The 15,255-nt window shown below is 34.5% G+C and overlaps 1 protein-coding gene across 6 annotated transcripts in view; it reads right to left on the bottom strand.

The window, feature by feature from the left end:
- Positions 1-15,255, bottom strand: part of KIF20B (kinesin family member 20B) — an 81,544-nt gene that overhangs the window by 31,520 nt on the left and 34,769 nt on the right. For all 6 annotated transcript variants that reach the window (XM_055425111.2, XM_055425110.2, XM_055425113.2 and 3 more), the window contains 3 exons: positions 11,681-11,834; positions 1,876-3,112; positions 1,397-1,535 (listed from right to left, as the gene is read on the bottom strand). In XM_055425111.2, the coding sequence (XP_055281086.2) occupies positions 1,397-1,535; positions 1,876-3,112; positions 11,681-11,834 (1,530 nt within the window). The remainder of the gene's footprint in view (positions 1-1,396; positions 1,536-1,875; positions 3,113-11,680; positions 11,835-15,255) is intronic.

The following is a 15,255-nucleotide window of genomic DNA, read 5'->3' as shown; positions in this document are numbered from 1 at the left end:
TTTTTAAAAAAGAATTAGACACAAGAATACAGAAATCCAACACAATAATAAGTTTTAAAAGGATAGCAAAATTAAAAGAAAATAGGAACAAATGTATTTCACAGAGTGAAAACTAGAATAGAAATATAGTGAATAAAAACAGACACTGAAATGAATACAACTTAAAACCATAAGATACCCCTTTACCTCCTGACCCAACAATTCCACCCCATGCTCTACAAATTCTTGTACACGTATACCTAGAGCATGTTTAAAATAGGATCACTCTTTCTTCTAAGAGCAAAGAATGAAAACAATCTAAATGGTCAAGAGAATAACTAAATTGTACACACACTTTGGAATATGACACAGCAGTGAAAGTGATTAACTACAACCATACATAAATGACTCTCAGGAATATGATGTGGATAATGTCTCAGAACACAATTAATGTGTAGAAATTAAAAATATATGTATAGTTTAACTTACATTTTTAACAGAGCTAAAAAAAGACAAATACAAAACATTCATTATAGTAACTTCATTGGGGATAGGAAATAAAAAATGGATGAGACCCACAAACATCTGCTGTGTGAATATTCTTCAGACCTTAGCATTTAAGTATTCTTTTAAAGTAACTAACTCTAAGTAATGAAAAATATTAAAATTATTTCAACTTTTTAAAAAAGTCTAATTATGATACAAAATACAGCAGTCATAAAAGAAAAATAAATTGCTCCAAGGGAAAAAAGTACCGTAATCAAAATCAAGAAAAATGGCAACAGAGGGGTCAGGTGCAGGGGTTATCCAGAATTCAGTTCAGTTCAGTCACTCAGTCGTGTCCAACTCTTTGCGACCTCATGAATCGCAGCACACCAGGCCTCCCTATCCATCACCAACTCCTGGAGTTTACCCAAACTCATATCCATCGAGTCGGTGATGCCATCCAGCCATCTCATCCTCTGTCATCCCTTTCTTCTCCTGCCCCCAATCCCTCCTAGCATCAAGGTCTTTTCCAATGAGTCAACTCTTCGCATGAGGTGGCCAAAGTATTGGAGCTTCAGCATCAGTCCTTCCAATGAACACCCAGGACTGATCTCCTTTAGGATGGACTGGCTGAATCTCCTTGCAGTCCAAGGGACTCTCAAGAGTCTTCTCCAACACCACAGTTCAAAAGCATCAATTTGGCACTCAGCTTTCTTCACAGTGCAACTCTCACATCCATACACTATTAGACATTCTTTGGTTTGTTTAAGCTGACTAAATTTTTTGTGAAATAACAGTTCTCATCATTTTTAAAAAAATTATGGAGTTGACAAATGTTCTGATCAATACTAAAATTAGCGTCTAAACATGATATATAAGGAAAACAATGATTATCATTTAAATTGGCCACACAACTTTTCAAATAACTAACCTCTTTCTGTACTTGCTCAATCTGCTTTTTGGCATCGGCCAGTTTCTCTTTGAGCTCAGCATAATCTTCTTCCTTCCTCTGAAGATCAGCTTTCAGATTCTGGGTAACAGCAGTGCTTGCAGAGAGCTCCTCTTTCAACCTAAAAATCAAAAATCACTTTCCTATAGTGATATATCACTAATCACTCAGGATCATATGTGTGACTAGTAATCTACAAAATTAGATCTTTACATAAATTTGGAATGTCCACAGCATGAATGAGTACTTCAAGGAGGATTTTAGGAAATTTTATAAACAGAACCCTGCATGTAAATAACATTCAGTCCCAAAGGTTTATACAAAGTTCAAGTTCTTCTCTCAACATACATGCTATATTTAACCAGATTAAGTTATGCCCACCTAAATTCTTTAAGAGCTATATAGAAAAATCAGTAAAAGAAATGCAAATTTTTAAAACCTTTTAATAACTTTTAGCTTACTTTTCTGTCTCTTGCCAGTTTCCTTCCTTTTCTTCTTCCTTTAACTGAAGTGAATGCTTAGCATCTTGCAAATTTTTTGTTAACTGCGTGATTTCTTCTTTCAATTTGACTTCCCTTTCACTTAAATCTCTGGCATTTTGAATAGAATCTTTAAGATTTGCTTGACATTCATTCAGCTTTCTTTCTTGCTTTAAAATGATAGATTCCTTTTCCATAATTTCTTGTTCTAACTTGGCTGTACGGCTACATTCATCTTTCTGAGTTTCTAACACTGCTTCAAGTTCCTTTATTTTCACCTTATAGCAAGTAACATCTTGCATAAGTTCTGAAAGTGCTCTCTCTCCTTCCACTACATGCTGTACTTCAATATCAAGACTAACGGTTTTTTCTTGCAATTCTTCCTTCAGCTGCTGTATAAGACTATCTTTTTCTTTTAGTAAATCATCTTGATTCTTTTTCTCCCTCTCCTCTATTTTTAGTCTATTGTTGTCATTTATATACTCTTTTACTTCTGCCTGTAATTTTTCAATTTGTTGTTCTAGTTCCTCAATCTGATGCGTTTTTTTGGAGGAAGTCTTTACAATCTCCTTACATTCTTCCCAAATGGCTTCAACAGTAGAGTGGAAAGACCTTTCCCTACTAAGTTCTTGAATACCATGTTCCTTAACCTGCTTACTTATCAAATAATCATTATCCAAATGACATAACTGTGTATTCAGCAAATTATCTTCTTGAGAACAACTGGACAGATCCCTGAGACTGAGTAAATCTATGTTTGCAATCTGAGAAACTGAATCAAGTCTACGCAGTTCATCTATTTTTGCTTGCATTAATTTTATTTGGGAAACATTATTTGTGATGTTTCTTCTAGCAGTTTCTATCTCCTCTGACAATTTCATGATCCTTTCCTTCTGTTCTTGATTTATACTTTTCTGCACATGTAATTCAGAAATGACATTGTCATAACTCGACTGAATTTGTTGGACCTCTATACTAAAATCTAAACTCTTTTTTTCAGAAGAAGAAAGTTCCTGCTGCAAAGTAACAATCTGTTTATTTAATTCTGTTTTTTCTTCCTTTTCATTTTTAAGTTCATTCTCAATGGTGAGTAAACGTGTTTTTAGCTCTTCATTATTTTCTTGTAGAACTCTAATGTTTTCCTCATCTGAAATGCTCTCCTGCATTTCTCCACTTTTCTTTTGGTTTTCAGTGATAGTTGGACTAGCATGTGTAAGTCCTTTAAAAATAAAAAAAAAAATACATTATTAATCTGGCAAACCTTAATAAAATCAAAAAGTTACCATATAAGCCAATATTCAAACACATGAAACATATGAAAACAAACAATGAAAAATAGAGATAAGCTATTGAGTTTAAAAAGAAAAATCAGGTTGCAAAACAGTATAAACCCAATTATGTAAAAATCATAGTTCCATTAAGTCACAGCAGAGTTATTAGCAAAAGATGTACAAGAAAATACTGGCAGCTACTTCTGAGTGGGATTACCAGTTACATCTACTTTATTTTTATAGCTTTTAATGTTATTTGAATTGTCTACCACAAATCTTTATTATTACTATGAGATAGAGGGTAGGGAATCACCCTAAGGCCAACTAAAGAGCAGTTTAAAAGTAGAATTATACTATAGGTCTACTAAATCAATGATTTACAAACTGAGTGCCTTACACTTTCAGAGCGGAAATTAAGAGAAAAATGGTTAAACTCCTGCTAAGTCTAACAGAGCCTTACTTTTACTAGTTGCATAACTGTCAATAAACTGTTTGATCCCATGGCTGTTTCCTCAAATGTAAAATGGAAATAATAATATCACTTATCTCAGAGTTATTGTGAAGACCAAGAAAATAAATGAACTTGGAACACTGTGCTTGGGATATAGTTAGATAATATTAGAAACTGAAAATCTGTACAGAAGAGCTCAGCTAGTTAAAAATAAATAAAAGTTTGTCTTTTTCAGGCTTAATACCTACATTTCAAAAATAGGATATTTCTCTCTGCCCTACTTTCTATAGAATAGTGTTAAGAGGGCCAAATAAATTAGTATATAATGTATGTTAAAGCATTTTCTAAACGGTATGTAAGTACAAGAACTTTAACAAATACAGTTGATATAGATTAAACTGTGTCCAGAGGAAGCACTATTAGCTAAAAAAATTAATTCTTAATATTTATGTTGACAAAATAAATCATCTCACACAACTGTCCAATATAAATTATGTTCAAATTTTTCTCACAGATTGCATGATTAACTCTTGAAACATAATTCTCAATTCTCCAGATATACAAATTTATCTTTTTATGTTTTCATACAATTTCCATTACGATAATAACTGATCTGATGAGTGTCTCATATACTAGGAAAATTACTTCAAAACATAAGAATCTGAACCTTTGGTTTTTAAATTTTTTTCCTATTCTATTTCACTTCATGGTTTGATGTCTGTATGTGTGAATTTTATATACAACATGACTCTAATACAACTTATATGTATTTTTTACACAATTCTGTACTGATGAACTCAACACATTCTTTTGACCTTCACGCATTCCCCCCAATTGGCCATTTATCTGTCAATTTCACCTATATTTTTATTTGGCAGTCTCACTAAGCATATTAAGAATCAAATTCCTGCTTAGAGGTTCCAGGTACAATATGAAATCTATAAATGCAGAAGGCAGTCATAAGGGAGAATTGGACTGAAATTTTCCAAAAAAATCTATTACTTTCGGTTGGTAACTGTCCAAAGAATCTGTAAAAGGTATATTTTACAGTTGTCTTTTTAGTAAGTGCCACCATATTATCCTATGAATCTGAGTACATCATATTATATTGAAATACCATGTATACTTGTTGCTCTCATCTATTATATTCCAAATTTCCTGACAGAAGACTCTCTGTGTCTAATGCATCTTTACATACTTGAACAATAATCCTAAATGAATTATTTTTGACATTTAGCTACGTTACTTATGTTCTCCTTTTCTATCTCTAAGACATTTCACTGGGTCAGAAAAACACAATTTTTGTAATCAGTCACCTAACTCTGGTTCCAGATATGTGCATATTTATAATCTAACATGCCCCAGTTATATTAACTCAATTACTGTAGGGTAATTTTATGTTTTAAATTTTAAGGTTTTATCTTTACGGTATCTTTTTTACAATAGTGATTCTTTAGTTTTAGAAAGTGAGCAAGAGAGCTCAGAATGCAGATTCCAAATAAATATCAAACATACTGATTTGGTAAATCTGGAATGTATTGTACATGCAAACACTTTGAGCGTACATACACAATGATCCAGGCACTTATCTGTTTACATTTCTGGAAGAACTTGATGGTCACCCCTGTAATTCATTTGGGATCTAAACATATCAGTTTGCTTCATTACAAAGCCCCTAACTGCCAGTCCGGCTACATGTAATTGTTCCATAAGAGATAAATATCAAATCTCACACAGCAATGAGATTCAAGCCCTTAAATTTTTCCCCTGCTGTGGCAGGCTCTTGGGCATCTAGATGAGAGACGATAGTACCCAATCTAATGAATCTGTTCAATTAAGAAGGCATCTCTAAGAACATAAAAAGCTCTCTAAAACTAATACTATCCTATATACAAACAGTATGCACAGCACAAAAATCAGTCAACAAAATGAAAAGGCAACCTGTGGAATGGGAGAAAATATTTGCAAACCATTTGTCCGGTAGGACAAGGAGTTAATATCCAAAATATATAGGAAACTCACACAATGTAACAGCCAAAAAAATCAAACAATTCAATTAAAAAACTGGCAGGGGAGCCAAACAGATATTTTTCCAAAAAGACATACAAAAAAGCAATAGGTACGGGAAAAGGTGCTCAATATCATCAGGGAAAAGGAAATCCAAAGTACAGTAAGATTATCCCCTATTACTTGTTAGGATGTCTATCATCAAAAAGATAAGAGATAACAAATGTTGACAAGAATGAGAAGAAAGAGGAAATCTGCTCACTGTTGATGGGGATATTAAGTAATATAGGCAGTAGAAAACCAGTACGGAGGTTTCTCAAGAAATAAAAAATCAAACTATCATATGATCTAACAACCCCACTTCTGAGTATACATCCAAAGGAAATGAAATCACTATTCAAAGTTCATGCAAGTTCATGCCCTATGTTCACTGCAACATTTTTTACAACAGCCAGGACACTGCAAAAAAACACAAGTGTCCATGGATGGGTGAATGGATTTTTAAAAGGGGGGTATAAGTATGTATACAATGTAATATAATTACTCAACCTAAAGAAGTATGAAATCTTGCCATCTCCAACATAGGTGAACCTGGAGGGTTCATTTTGTGAAATAAACTACACATGGGAAGACAAATACTATATGGTATCAATACGAGGAAAAATAAAGATCTGACTCATAGAAACAAAGAGTAGAATGGTGGTTGATGGAAATAAGGAGAGGCTTATAAAAGGGTATAATTTTTCAGTTGAAGATGAATAAGGTCATAGGATCTAACTATAACATGGTGACTATAATTGATAAGGAAGTATTGTATAACTGAAATTTGCTTGGGGTATATAACTTGAGTGTTCTCACCAAAAAAGAAAAAGAGGGGGAAAACAGGTGAATACATGAAATGATGGATGTATTAATTAATTAACATGGTGGGAAACCTTTCATAATGTATATCAAATCATGTTAAACATTTTAAATATATTACAATATTATTTTTCAATTATACTTCAATAGGACTGGGGGAAAAAAAAAAAATCCCAGACCTCTAAATATACTGATGTCCCCAGTTAGAGTATCCCCTCACCCCTATATAATCTATATAACCTCACCCCTATATAATCTATATAACCTCACCCCTATATAATCTATATAACCTGGGAACATCCTCTTGCCACTCCAAGAATTTATCCATTTTTACATTTATTAGTAACTTGTGAAAACAAGCTTTATTTGTTAAGTTTTCATTTTTCAAATACAATCCATATGCTTTTCCTTCACGCAAGATGCAAGAGTTTAAATGCTCTTGGGCAGCAGTAATTATGTAATCCCATAACAGGATTCAAAGATTTCTTTAACACACTAACTAAAAGCACACTGGATAACGTTTCAATATCTGTAAATTACATTGTCTCTTCTGCCTCAAAAAGGAGAGGCAAATCATGGCATTGCTGCTGCTGCTGCTGCTCCTGCTCTATAGCCTGGTTTCTGAAAAGCTAATGAGTTGATTTTTGAAGATTTTCCTATGTTTGTAGTTAAATTTTCATAATTTAGCTTCTTCAGATTCTCAGTTTATTCTAAGGATTCCAGCTACTTTGGAAACTTAAGAGATTCACTCTTATTTAGTTTTATAACAAACTTGCCCATTTATTCTAACAAATTTTTAAAAATAATCTTCAACCAATGCATTATTTTTTTATCAGACTGTCTCCTAACATTTTACAAAACTGTAGCCAAGTCATCCCAAAGTGGAATAACTTTCTTTCCCACTGATTCACACTTCTGTTCTACTTTCCCTTTAAGTAATTTTGGACTTATGACACAATTTTCATACCTATGACTTCACTGGTGGACTTCACCAGTGAGAATGACTAATCCTTCTGCCCTTTAAGACAACAAGTTATAAAAATGTCTGAATCCTTTATCAGGAGAGATGGGATATAAGCAAGTTAAAAATGATAATCAGAAATTCAGAGCTCACAAATAAATCCTGAATATCCTGAGAGAAGAGACTCAAGTCATACATACTACATGGACATATCCCGAAACCCTGAGGCAAATTAAAGCAAGTGCAATATAGCTTTTGTGATCAAAAAAAGCATTTTGTCATGTTGTTCTCTTACTATACTTTACTAAACTAGATAATTACATAAGATACTTCAGGAAATTGGATTTGCATCTAATATTCAGATATTCACATCATCCTTTTAGAAATTTTTATGTTTCATATCAAAAGATTCATAGAACATATTCAGAACAGCCTTGTCAGGGAGAAATTAAATTATTAGTCTAACAATAAAGATGAAGTAGATGTTACAGTATATGAGCCTAATATAGGTTAACTTATAAAAGGTAAACATAGCAATAAGAAAGACAGTTACTTTAATTCAATATTTCCACCACATCCAACCTGTACATATACTGCTTTACCTATATTTTGCTACAAAAATTAGTTTTGGTTGAAAAGTCACAGGTGAGCAGACTGTAGCATATTTCTGGTTTGTCTCCTTTATCACTACTCTGAAGGCTTACTTCTTGAAATGTTTACATGGTTAATCAGCTTACCCAAAGTACAGATACAGTGACTCAAAGAAGTAAATTTACTTTCATAGGGAAATAGCTTTGCACTTCCTTTTAAGAGCGGAAAACATCAATCCTGCATAACTATCAACCCCCTAATCCTATCCTAGTAAGTACAGAAATCACATATTTTGTTCTGGAGATTTTTTTAGTAGCAAGGAGAGGGGGAAAAATGGTTATATTATAGCTACAATTTTCATATGATCTCTTATGTAGTCCTTATAGTCTCTTAACAACAAATAATTAAGGAATAGCCACAGTGGTTATGAATTTAGGGGGGAAAAATAGTATTTTGTTACCTAAACTTATAAACCTACTCACATCCAAATTATTTATTGCTAACAACTCAGATTATTATATAATTATCTTTTTCATGAATGGGTTACCCTTAGGATTAGCCGTACCATGTGGATCACTCACTCCTGCACACTTCCACTTCCTAGTGATCTACAGATCCTACATTCTCATCTACTCTATGGCCCCAAACAAGGTGAAAAAACAGAGGAACAGTGCTATGGACATCATAAAAAGGTTATACTCCCTGTAGCTAAGGCACCACTCATTCAGTGGATAACAGAAAATGACCACGCATATTAGTTTGCCGTTTCATACTGTTCATGGGGTTCTCAAGGCAAGAATGCTGAAGGGTTTTGCCATTCCCTTCTCCAGTGCCTAAAGAACTATGGACAGAGGTTCATACACTGTACAGGACAGGAGGCAGTGATCAAAACCAACCCCAAGAAAAAGAAATGCAAAAAGGCAAAATGTCTGAGGAGGCCTTACAAATAGCTGGGAAAAGAAGAGAAGTGAAAGGCAAAGGAGAAAAGGAAGGATATACCTATCTTGAGTGCAGAGTTCCAAAGAACAGCAAGGAGAAATAAGAAAAACTTCCAAAGTGAACAATGCAAAGAAATAGAGGAAAACAACAGAATGAGGAAAGACTAGAGATCTCATCAAGAAAATTAGATACCAAGGGAATGTTTCATGCAAAGATGGGCACAATAAAGGACAGAAATGGTATGGACCTAACAGAGACAGAAGATATTAAGAAGAGGTGGCAAGAATATACAGAACTACACAAAAAAGATCTTCATGACCCAGATAACCACGACGGTTTGATTACTCACCTAGAGTCAGACAGCTTGGAGTGTTAAGTCAAGTGGGCCTTAGGAAGCATTACTACAAACAAAGCTTGTGGAGGTAATGGAATTGCAGCGGAGCTACTTAAAATCCTAAAAGATGATGCTATTAAAGTGCTGTACTCAATATGCCAGCAAATTTGGAAAACTCAGCGATAGCCACAGGGCTAGAAAAGGTCAGCTTTCATTCCAATCCCAAAGAAGGGCAATGCCAAAGAATGTTCAAACTACCGCACAATTGCACTCATTTCACACACTAGCAAAGTAATGCTCAAAATTCTCCAAGCTAGGCTTCAACAGTAATTGAACCGAGAACTTCCAGATGTTCACGCCACATTTAGAAAAGGCAGAGGAACCAGAGATCAAATTGCCAACATCCTCTGGATCATAGATAAAGCAAGGGAATTCCAGAAAAATATCTACTTCTGCTTCATTGACTATGCTATAGCCTTTGACTGTGTGGATCACCACCAACTGTGGAAAATTCTTAGAGATGGGAATACTAGACCACCTGACTTGCCTCCTGAGAAACCTGTAAGAAGGTGAAGAGGCAACAGTTAGAACTGGACATGGAACAACAGACTGGTTCCAAACTGGGAAAGGAGTAAGTCAAGGCTGTATATCATCACCCTGCTTATTTAACTTACATGCAGAGTAAATCACGCAAAATGCCAGACTAGATGAATCACAAGCTGAAATTAAGATTGCTGGGAGAAATATCAACAACTTCAGATATGCAGATGATACCACTCTAATAGCAGAAAATGAAAAGGAACTTTAGAGCCTCCTGATGAAGGTCAAAGAGGACAGTGAAAAGGTTGGCTTAAAATTCAACTTTCAAAAAATTCAAGATCATGGCATCCAGTTCCATCACTTCATGGCAAATAAATAAGGAAAAAGTGGAAACAGTGGCAGATTTTATTTTCCTGGGCTCCAGAATCACTGTGGAGAGTAACTAAAGCCACCGAATTAAGAGACACTTGCTCCTTAGAAAAAAAAGCTACGACTAACCTAGATGGCATGTTAAAAAGCAGACATCATTTTGCTGACAAAGGTCCATCTAGTCAAAGCTATGGCTTTTTCCAGTAGTCATGTATAGGTGTGAGAGTTGGACCATAAGGAAGGCTGACTGCCGAAGAATTTATGCTTTTGAACTGTGGTGCTGGAGAAAACGCTCATGAGTCCCTTGGACAGCGAGAAGATCAAGCCAGTCAACTGTAAAGGAAATCAACCCTGAATATTCATGGGAAGGACTAATGTTGAAGCTCCAATACTCTGGCCACCTGATGCAAAGAACCAACTCATTGGAAAAGACCCTGACGCTGGGAAAGATGGAAGGCAGCAAGAACAGTGGGCAATAGAGGATAAAATGGTTGGATGGCATCACCAATTCAGGGAACATGAGCTTGAGCAAACTCCAGTAGTTAAGGACAGGGAAGCCTGGGGTGCTGCAGTGCATGGGGTTGCAAAGAGTCGGACACAAATGAGTGACTGAACAACGACAAATGCATATTAGTTTCAACCTATTAGCTCATAAATTATTACATTAATATAGCTAATGCTATATTATCCTTTAAGTCAACTACTTTTGAAAACATTACTTTTACTGAAGTTCTAGGAAGTTTTTATTATACTTGTGTATTATCCAATTGTTTTTATTCTTAACAACCTCAGGAGGCAGGTATATTTAACTTATTTTACTAATAAACAAAGCAAGACTTAATTTCTGCATTTTTCTCAAGGTGAAGCAGCTAATCAGGTTTCTAAAGTAATGTATGTTCTCTTAGAAAGTCTTCCTTCTCTGTATTATATTATAAAAGTTTTCCTAAAGGCAGAATAGTTTATAGAGACAAAGTGAAAGCTGCTATGTTCTTCTACATAGCCAGGGAGGTATAGCATAAAGTGAGTAAGCTTAGCACACACTTTTTTTTCTAGTAGTTTCATAGAAAACACAACTTGACCACATTTGTCTTTCGTAATGTTTAGCGCAAAGTCTTCCTGTCAAATGGCCTTTTCTTCAAATGAAAATAGAATAAAGAGGGAAAAAAAAGTGTGGAGAAATTTTGGCAGAAAAGGTGACTTTCAATTATAATAGGCACAGAAATAAGAGAATTATCGTGATGCTAAATTGATAAGAGCATCTAAAAACATTAAAATAAAGGCAGCTTTAAATACCTGCATCCTCTAGATAGTTTATAACATGTTAGTGTAAAAATTAGGGATATTTAGATTTTCTCAGGTTTTTTTCCTTAGATAAGTAAACTTCCTTCTATTTGCAACTTTTGTGTTTCCTGGTTTAGGAGTTAGCTTTCTTAATGGCCTCCTGTTAGCAGCTGAAGAAGTACCTTTCTTTGCTGGTGGTTCATCTTGTTGAAGTTCAATTTCATTTAATCTTTTTCTTCCTGAATACGTTTTAGTTTTGCTGTCCTTAGACATTTCAGTCGTTTCATTACAAACAAATTTATTGTTTATTATTAAAGAAGAATTACCAACATTCTCCTAAAGTAAAATAAATTAAAGTTAGTTCACATATAGAAAGCTATAATAAATGTAAGAACTACATAAATTAAAATTTAATACTGCATCATAAAAATTGTATTTTCAAGTTTGTTGAGACATTTTCTAGGTTATTTCCTAAATCTCACCCTACCCTAAAATAACTGATGACTCTACAAAATAAGTAATATTAACTAACTTGTATAATCACTAAGGAGGACCCCCCCCCAAAAAAAAGTAAGTGTGTAGTTTCATCCTGATACCAAAACTAAAAACAAATTCATCTTTAGATTTTCTAAGAAGATCAGATGTGTTAGAGACTTATTTGCAGATAACCAAGTCCTAAAACACTTACCTCTAAATCATTAACAAAATGAGCTTTGAAAAAGAGAAATAGGAAAACACTATGACATAATTGCTCCTTATAGATACTTTCACTTAAAATTTTGAGTAATCATGAATAACTAGAAAACATCAATCATTTTGCTTTGCAACCAAAGCTTAAGTAACCATGTCCTACACTTTAACAAATCCCAGAAAAAGTTCTATCTTAGCTCCTAGCCTTTGTATATTCAAAGATACACAATCTACATACGCTTTAAAACTGAGCTCCTAGTTTATCTAGATGAAAAAGACCATTTAGATTTTCGTTTTTTAAGGCAAAGACTACACCTCCCTAATAGGACAGAAGAAAGGTACCCAGAAAGAAGGGTGAAACCTTAGCATTTAAGTGTATGTTTAAAGTAATTAAAGGTTTGGAAAAGGCAGAGATTAATTAAATCCCTACATATTGGTAGAAATCCATTTGCGAGGGGCAGATAAGTGGTGGGTAAAACTATATGAGGAAATAAAACATCATTTTATATTATAAAATCATCACTTTGTTAAGAGATATAGATTAAAATGATTTTAAGTCATAAAGTAATGATTTAAAAAAAAAAAAAAGCAGTCTTTTTAGATAGCGACTGAACTGAACTGAAACAAAGAATATCATGAAGAACAACCTCCATGCTTTTTCACAATTAGTGCCGTGGTGTCACTGATAAGTGACAAAGTCCTGGGATAAAGGAATCAGACCTCTGACAAAGTCTGAGTTTTCAAACAGTCCATGACAATTTTAAGTTGTTCCCCCTTCCACATTCAGATGTATTATAATCACCTAATCATTTTTCTCCTCTTCAAATTATACAATCTTCACCAAGAAAAAAATATATCCTCCACAAGTCAATTACCGAAAGGAATATTTTCTGCCTAGAGTATTCTTGGTAGGAAAGATGCTAAAGAACCATTCAAAACAAACTTTTAATCATTTTAAAAGAGTCTGCTTTGGATTCTTTGGAACAGTGACTCTAGATCAACAGTTGATCAGCACAGTCAGGTTAAGTTCTAATTTACTTTGCATTTGTTTATTTATGTGAACAATTTAGCACACTGTTTTAAGTTAGTTGATAAAACAGAGTCTAGAGCCTATCTAAAAAATTTACTCAAAGGCAAGGATTATTAAATTAGGAATATTGTTTATTTTATATTGCTTTTTTACTATTATTTACATAAACATTATTAACATTATGTGATATGCAAACATACTACAGAAACAGGTTTAATCCCCTGCTAAAGTTCCAACAATCTTCTTCAAAGTTGTAGGCATTAGAAGTGATCTATCTCTGGCTTCTCTTTTTCTGGTTTGTTTTCTGTTTTTTTTTTTTTTCCCCCTCTCTTAACCTTCAACAAATCTAAGGCTGGACTTAAAATTCAGATAAAGTCCTGGGAGCTCAGCTGGTAAAGAATTCGCCTGCAATACAGGCGACACCAGTTTGATTCCTGGCTCAGAAAATGCCCTGGAGAAGGGATAGGCTATCCACTCCAGTATTCCTGGGCTTCCCTGGTGGCTCAGCTGGTAAACAATCCAGCTGCATTGCGGAAGACCTGGTTTCGATCCCTGGGTGGGAAGAGCCCCTGGAGAGGGGAACGGCTATCCACTCCAGTATTCTGACCGTAGTTCATGAGGTCGCAAAGTCGGACAGACTGAGCAACTTTCACTCACCCACTCAGAACAAAAACAGGGGCAAATAATCATCTCAAAGTGCTAAAAGCCTGGAGGTCCAGCAATTCATTTACTTGAAAAAGTCAAAAGCCCTAAGTCGTAAAAAGTTTTACCTCCTTTTATTTCACAAATCAATTTCCTCTTCTTAATCCATACCACCACTACCCAACTACCTTAAATCAAAGTCCTCATCAACTATCACCTGAATGTTTCCAAGAGTTTTCTAGCTGGTCTCCCAGCCTTCATTCTAATTCCACCTCAATCCCATCTTACAAGTTTCTAAAAATATCAACTCAAAATAAAAAATCAACTTGTCTATTCTTCTCCTTAAAATTAACGACTCCTTGCGGCCTACAGAATACAACCCAAATGCTTTAGCGAAGTATTTAAGGCCTTCTGCTTCCCTGGTGGCTCAGATGGTAAAGAATCTGCCTGCAATGCAGGAGATCCGGGTTTGATCCCTGGGTCAGGAAAATCCCTTGGAGAAAGAAATGTCAACCCACTCCAGTATTCTTGCCTGGAGAATCAATCCCATGAACAGAGAAGTCGGGAGGGCTGTGGTCCATGGGGTCGCAGAGTCGGACACAACTGAGTAACTAACACACACACTATCTTACCCCAATCTACTGCTCCTAGCATCATTATTCACCTCTTCTGCTTCAAACTTTCTTCTTAAGCAAATTATTAAAACTTACACTTTCCTACACTGACTGAAAGGCTTCTTGTATGTCCATGACTGTGCATTCTGATTCTTTTATCTAGAAAGCCAGTGTATCTTCTTGTCCCTCACAACCACCAACTGCTCCTACTTTGGACTAAATTTCACTTGACATTTAAGATTCAACTTAATCATTTTCATCTGCATAAAGTATTCTCTCAAACCCTATCTATTCTCAGCTTCTTGTACACACTACCACTGCACATTTCATTATAAATACATTTATGTTGGTTTTCTCTTACTGGGGAGTTGTTAAGGGGAGTAGTGTTTATTAATCTGTGTAATTCCAAGAATCTAGCAGAGCACCTGGCACACAGAATCTCAGTTTTTCTTGACAAAATAAATCATTTTATGCTTCTCCTCCTAACTCTCTACCTTACTACAGGGGTATTTCTCCCAGTTCAGAAAAGTTAAACAATAATACATATTAAAGATCTGAAAAAAATTCCAACATTATATAATTATAAATTATAATTATTAATTATATTACCAATATAATTTGTTGATAACTATATTAACATAAATTCTAAACTGTTAATTATTAATTAATTTACAATAATGTATTCAATGGAGGTGACAAAAAGTCAGATGGAGGGAATAATGCAGCTAATAAATGCCAAAAGAGAGATCTGCTACAAGAGATTAGACAGAGGATGAGCTAT

Source organism: Moschus berezovskii, chromosome 12 (genome assembly GCF_049115385.1).
Source record: "Moschus berezovskii isolate FMDL1 chromosome 12, NW_MosBer_1.0, whole genome shotgun sequence".
Lineage (NCBI taxonomy): Eukaryota > Metazoa > Chordata > Mammalia > Artiodactyla > Moschidae > Moschus > Moschus berezovskii.
This window is presented reverse-complemented; position numbering and strand designations above follow the sequence as displayed.